The 6,478-nt window shown below is 40.1% G+C and overlaps 1 protein-coding gene and 1 long non-coding RNA gene across 3 annotated transcripts in view; both read left to right on the top strand.

The window, feature by feature from the left end:
* LOC107742465 (E3 ubiquitin-protein ligase BRE1A-like) overlaps positions 1-4,436 on the top strand; it is a 21,232-nt gene extending 16,796 nt beyond the window's left edge. For both annotated transcript variants that reach the window (XM_016555435.1, XM_016555442.1), the window contains exons 19-22: positions 1,259-1,384; positions 2,550-2,690; positions 3,531-3,635; positions 3,720-4,436. In XM_016555435.1, coding sequence (XP_016410921.1) covers positions 1,259-1,384; positions 2,550-2,690; positions 3,531-3,635; positions 3,720-3,896 — 549 coding nt within the window. In that variant the 3' untranslated portion in view covers positions 3,897-4,436. The remainder of the gene's footprint in view (positions 1-1,258; positions 1,385-2,549; positions 2,691-3,530; positions 3,636-3,719) is intronic.
* Positions 4,437-5,608: 1,172 nt separating this feature from the next.
* On the top strand, positions 5,609-6,269 carry LOC107742745 (uncharacterized). Its single transcript, XR_001640336.1, has 2 exons — positions 5,609-5,733; positions 5,818-6,269. It is a non-coding gene; the product is annotated as an uncharacterized LOC107742745 (long non-coding RNA).
* The last annotated feature ends 209 nt before the right edge of the window (positions 6,270-6,478 follow it).

Here is a 6,478-nt window from a genome sequence, read left to right as displayed (position 1 = left end):
TATCTGATCTTGTAAGATGTGCTTGCTCCCTTTACACAGAGTGCGCATGATCACGAAATCGAAAGTGAACAGGGCGAACGCTCATTCAAAGGGGATTTAAATACCAAGAGCGGCTCCCTGATGCGCCAAAATTATATACAATTAGGGATATGCCGGTATCAAATTTTCATGTTGCGATTAATTGCTACGTCCGCGCTTGTTTACATCAGAGTGCGCACGCGTCTTTCACGCAGCATACAGCGGTGTTGTGCATTTTGACCAGTTGATGGGAAAAGTATTCTTAAAATGCATTCAAAATTCTGAATAATTTGTAATATATAATTATTCACGGTATTTAGAAGTGCCCACGATAACAATATCGCGCATATTCATTACCGTGATATATCGCATTACAGAATACGGGCACAAGTCTATATACAATATTAGAATGTTTAAAGAAGTGAACACGAAAATCGCGGGAGCGAAAAGCATGTTGCGGGAGCAGGCAGCAATGGTCAGAGATTCAGCGGGAGCGATTAAGAAAACAGCCAAATCCCGGACATTTTGGGTGATTAAGAAATTCCGGCCGGACGCATTTTTTTTAGGTCCAAAAAGAGGACATGTCCAGGGAAAAGAGGACATATGGTCACCCTAGTCATACACCGATCAGTCTGCGCAGCGCTGCTTCAAGTCGAACACACCTATTGCGTTTGTGGTATTGTTGTTGTTGTGCGTGCTAGGGAACGTAAATGCGCTATATCATTGATATCGCGATATGACACTTTTTTTATCATGTAAAAATTTATACTGGTATTATCGTGGACGGTATGATATGGCACACCCCTAGTAGTGACAATTCTCTCTGACCAATCAGTGATCTGCATTGTTCACACATCACATTTTAGAATCGGTACAGCTCGCTTGGAACCTCAACCGAGGTGGTACTAAAAAAGGTGCTGTACACAATGGAAAACCCCCCAAAAGTGAGTCGTACTGAGCCGTACCGGGCCATACCATGCATTTTTAAGTCACTTTGGATATGAGCTCTGCTAGCGAAATAAATATCAATATGTAATGTTCATCCAGGAGAGAAATGTGACGTTTACATCCCCTATGATCTTTTTGCTGTATGAGTCTGCAGGTCCGTGTTTACCAAACTTGAATTTCAGTATGCAGCTAAAGACTGAAATCCTACACATATGCTTTTATTCCTGTTCTCCAGTGTTCACATGTGCAGCTGAACAGAACATAAGATGTGATTTTTCTGTCTTTCTCTCAGGTGGATGCTCAGCTGCAGGTGGTTCGGAAGCTAGAGGAGAAAGAGCGCCTCCTCCAGGGTACCATCAGCGCTGCAGAGAGGGAGCTGGGGCTCCGCACACAGGCTTTAGAGATGAACAAACGCAAGGTACGACAACATGTACTCACATATACAGTGGGTACGGAAAGTATTCAGACCCCCTTAAATGTCGTCCTGTCCCTGCAGCTGAAAAACACCCCCACAGCATGATGCTGCCACCACCATGCTTCACTGTTGGGACTGTATTGGACAGGTGATGAGCAGTGCCTGGTTTTCTCCACACATACCGCTTAGCATTAAGGCCAAAATGTTCTATCTTGGTCTCATCAGACCAGAGGATCTTATTTCTCACCATCTTGGAGTCCTTCGGGTGTTTTTTAGCAAACTCCATGCGGGTTTTCATGTGTCTTGCACTGAGGAGAGGCTTCCGTTGGGCCACTCTGCCATAAAGCCCCGACTGGTGGAGGGCTGCAGTGATGGTTGACTTTCTACAACTTTCTCCCATCTCCCGACTGCATCTCTGGAGCTCAGCCACAGTGATCTTTGGGTTCTTCTTTACCTCTCTCACCAAGGCTCTTCTCCCCCGATAGCTCAGTTTGGCCGGATGGCCAGCTCTAGGAAGGGTTCTGGTCGTCCCAAACTTCTTCCATTTAAGGATTATGGAGGCCACTGTGCTCTTAGGAACCTTAAGTGCAGCAGAAATTTTTTTGTAACCTTGGCCAGATCTGTGCCTTGCCACGATTCTGTCTCTGAGCTCTTCAGGCAGTTCCTTTGACCTCATGATTCTCATTTGCTCTGACATGCACTGTGAGCTGTAAGGTCTTATATAGACAGTTGTGTGGCTTTCCTAATCAAGTCCAATCGGTATAATCAAACACAGCTGGACTCAGATGAAGGTGTAGAACCATCTCAAGGATGATCAGAAGAAATGGACAGTACCTGAGTTAAATATATGAGTGTCACTGCAAAGGGTCTGAATACTTAGGACCGTGTGATATTTCAGTTTTTCTTTTTTTAATAAATCTGCAAAAATGTCAACAATTCTGTGTTTTTCTGTCAATATGGGGTGCTGTGTGTACATTAATGAGGAAAAAAAATTAACTTAAATGATTTTAGCAAATGGCTGCAATATAACAAAGAGTGAAAAATGTAAGGGGGTCTGAATACTTTCCGTACCCACTGTATGTAGTTTGTATACTTGCAGCATCATAAATACTATGTGGGGGACAGTAGCAAATAAAAAAAACCTCTATTAATTCTCGGTCTGTTTTAGGCGCAGGAGTCGGTGCTGCTCTCGGAGGAGGTGCGCTCTCAGCTGGAAGGGGTGCAGCAGAGGTTGAGTGCGGTCAGAGAGGAGGTGATTGAGAACAGCATTTCTCGAGAAAAGGAGTCTTTCAATGCCCGACGTGCACAGGTGCGTACATGATGAACTTATCAAAATTACAAAAGCAGTCACATTTTTTGGTTTTAATGACAAAAATAAGTATTCAAAATGTATCAAAGGGATAGTTCACCCAAAAATTCACCCCCCCCCCAAAAAAACTAGTTTTGGAAAGTGGGTTTCTTTCTTATTTTAAACATAAAATATTTTGAAGAATGTTGGTAACCAAACAGTTGACAGTAGCCTTTGACTTCCATATTATGAAAAAAATATATATATTATGGAAAGGCTATCATCAACTGTTTGGTTACCAACATATCTTCTTTTGTGTTCAACAGAAGAAAGAAACTTGTACAGGTTTGGTATAAGTGGAGAGTGAGTAAGTGATTTTTCATTTTTGGGTGACCTGTCCCTTAAATTTACAATCTGCAAAGGAGCGGATTAATGTTGAAATCAGGATTAGGCATAAAATAATGTCTTCAGATCATTCATGATCATTCAGACGTGAAAATCAACTAAGAATTGAACAAACAGTTCTAACCTGGCTCAGAAGAAGACAGGAATCATGTCTTTGTAGCAGTTTTTATGGTTATTAAACAATAATACAAGACCTCTTCACCTTATTGTGATTATCAAAAGCAAAAATGCTACGAAATGCATCATATTTTGTAAGATAATCATTAGGTATGATCAGCACCCCAAAATGAGTAAGAAACAAATATTGGATTTCATTCAGCAAATATGAAGGCGGTTTTATGGTGTTGAACTTCATACTGTTGGTCATCTGTCGATAGAAAGTGATATACTTTGTGAATTGGGGTAAAAATGGCTATTTTGTACAATTTTTGTTTAACCTTTCCTTTATCTCATTAGGAGGACATATCCAAACTGCGCAGGAAGATCGAGAAGGCCAAGAAACCTGCGGAGAACATTCGAAATGGAGATGAGATCCTGAATGAAGAAATAAACGATTACAAGGTCATTATTGCTGATCATTTGAACGAGGGACCAGAAAGAGTTTTGTGTTCATGTCTTTAAAGGATTCTTTTTTCTGTTTCACAGGCCCGGTTGACCTGTCCATGCTGCAATTCACGTGTAAAGGACGCCGTTTTGACAAAGTGCTTCCACGTTTTCTGTTTTGAGTGCGTGAAGACGCGCTACGACACCCGTCAGAGAAAGTGCCCAAAGTGCAATGCCGCATTTGGTGCCAACGATTTCCATCGCATCTACATCGGATGAGATTTATGATTCACGGTATCTGGATCCGTTTGGTCCAGTTGCTCAACATTGTTTGGAGGGTGGAGCTTGTCCTGTAACGTTGGGCGAACATCAACAGTTTTACATTCCACTTGTTTTTTTTCTCTACAAAGACATCCAAAATTTTCAGTAGATGTCCCAGCAGCGGTTTAGCAGAACTAACCTGGTCACATTCCACAGGTTGTCCTAGCCAACATTTCTCACAACATTTCTGCTGCTTGCTTCCAGGAGTGTCCTGAATGCTCGCTGACATTTGTTTAATACTGCCTCGACCAGATCTCCCATTCCACCTCAACTTACATTTACAACCCAGAGCCAATGTGAACTCGTTCACATAAGTGAGACCTGTCACTGAAAACAAGCTGCCTAGTCGGCTAGGCAATAGTTCATTTGCGTTCAGTTTGCTGAACAGCTGGTATTGTTATTTTTGTACTGTCTATTATTATTATTATTATTTTTTGACTGCCTGTAGTGATGGTTGTGCAACTGCTTCATTGAAATCCATTAAAATATTGAAATGTATTGACATAATTTATTTTATGCTTTTGTTGAAGTTGTCACTAATATGTGACCCTGGAGCACAAAACCAGTCTTAAGTCGCTGGGGTATATTTGTAGAAATAGCCAAAAATACATTGTGTGGGTCAAAATTATCGATTTTTCTTTTATGCCAAAAATCATTAGGATATTAAGTAAATATCATGTTCCATGAAGATATTTTGTCAATTTCCTACTGTAAAGTTGTTCAAATGAAGTTCTTAGCGATGCATATTACTAATCAAAAATTAAGTTTTGATATATTTAAAGGCATTTTTCTCAGTATTTTGATTTTTCTGCACTCTCAGATTCCAGATTTTCAAATAGTTGTATCTCTGACAAATATTGTCCTATCCTAACAAACCATACATCAATGGAAAGCTTTGATGGTTTCAAAAAATTGATAAGTATTCAAAATGTATCAAAGGGATAGTTCACCCAAAAATTCACCCCCCCCCCAAAAAAACTAGTTTTGGAAAGTGGGTTTCTTTCTTATTTTAAACATAAAATATTTTGAAGAATGTTGGTAACCAAACAGTTGACAGTAGCCTTTGACTTCCATATTATGAAAAAAATATATATATTATGGAAAGGCTATCATCAACTGTTTGGTTACCAACATATCTTCTTTTGTGTTCAACAGAAGAAAGAAACTTGTACAGGTTTGGTATAAGTGGAGAGTGAGTAAGTGATTTTTCATTTTTGGGTGACCTGTCCCTTAAATTTACAATCTGCAAAGGAGCGGATTAATGTTGAAATCAGGATTAGGCATAAAATAATGTCTTCAGATCATTCATGATCATTCAGACGTGAAAATCAACTAAGAATTGAACAAACAGTTCTAACCTGGCTCAGAAGAAGACAGGAATCATGTCTTTGTAGCAGTTTTTATGGTTATTAAACAATAATACAAGACCTCTTCACCTTATTGTGATTATCAAAAGCAAAAATGCTACGAAATGCATCATATTTTGTAAGATAATCATTAGGTATGATCAGCACCCCAAAATGAGTAAGAAACAAATATTGGATTTCATTCAGCAAATATGAAGGCGGTTTTATGGTGTTGAACTTCATACTGTTGGTCATCTGTCGATAGAAAGTGATATACTTTGTGAATTGGGGTAAAAATGGCTATTTTGTACAATTTTTGTTTAACCTTTCCTTTATCTCATTAGGAGGACATATCCAAACTGCGCAGGAAGATCGAGAAGGCCAAGAAACCTGCGGAGAACATTCGAAATGGAGATGAGATCCTGAATGAAGAAATAAACGATTACAAGGTCATTATTGCTGATCATTTGAACGAGGGACCAGAAAGAGTTTTGTGTTCATGTCTTTAAAGGATTCTTTTTTCTGTTTCACAGGCCCGGTTGACCTGTCCATGCTGCAATTCACGTGTAAAGGACGCCGTTTTGACAAAGTGCTTCCACGTTTTCTGTTTTGAGTGCGTGAAGACGCGCTACGACACCCGTCAGAGAAAGTGCCCAAAGTGCAATGCCGCATTTGGTGCCAACGATTTCCATCGCATCTACATCGGATGAGATTTATGATTCACGGTATCTGGATCCGTTTGGTCCAGTTGCTCAACATTGTTTGGAGGGTGGAGCTTGTCCTGTAACGTTGGGCGAACATCAACAGTTTTACATTCCACTTGTTTTTTTTCTCTACAAAGACATCCAAAATTTTCAGTAGATGTCCCAGCAGCGGTTTAGCAGAACTAACCTGGTCACATTCCACAGGTTGTCCTAGCCAACATTTCTCACAACATTTCTGCTGCTTGCTTCCAGGAGTGTCCTGAATGCTCGCTGACATTTGTTTAATACTGCCTCGACCAGATCTCCCATTCCACCTCAACTTACATTTACAACCCAGAGCCAATGTGAACTCGTTCACATAAGTGAGACCTGTCACTGAAAACAAGCTGCCTAGTCGGCTAGGCAATAGTTCATTTGCGTTCAGTTTGCTGAACAGCTGGTATTGTTATTTTTGTACTGTCTATTATTATTATTATTATTTTTTGACTGC

Source organism: Sinocyclocheilus rhinocerous, unplaced genomic scaffold (genome assembly GCF_001515625.1).
Source record: "Sinocyclocheilus rhinocerous isolate Xijiao unplaced genomic scaffold, SAMN03320098_v1.1 scaffold70, whole genome shotgun sequence".
Classification (NCBI taxonomy): domain Eukaryota; kingdom Metazoa; phylum Chordata; class Actinopteri; order Cypriniformes; family Cyprinidae; genus Sinocyclocheilus; species Sinocyclocheilus rhinocerous.
The sequence above is the reverse complement of the archived record's forward strand: the minus strand, read 5'-3'. Positions and strand labels throughout refer to the sequence as shown.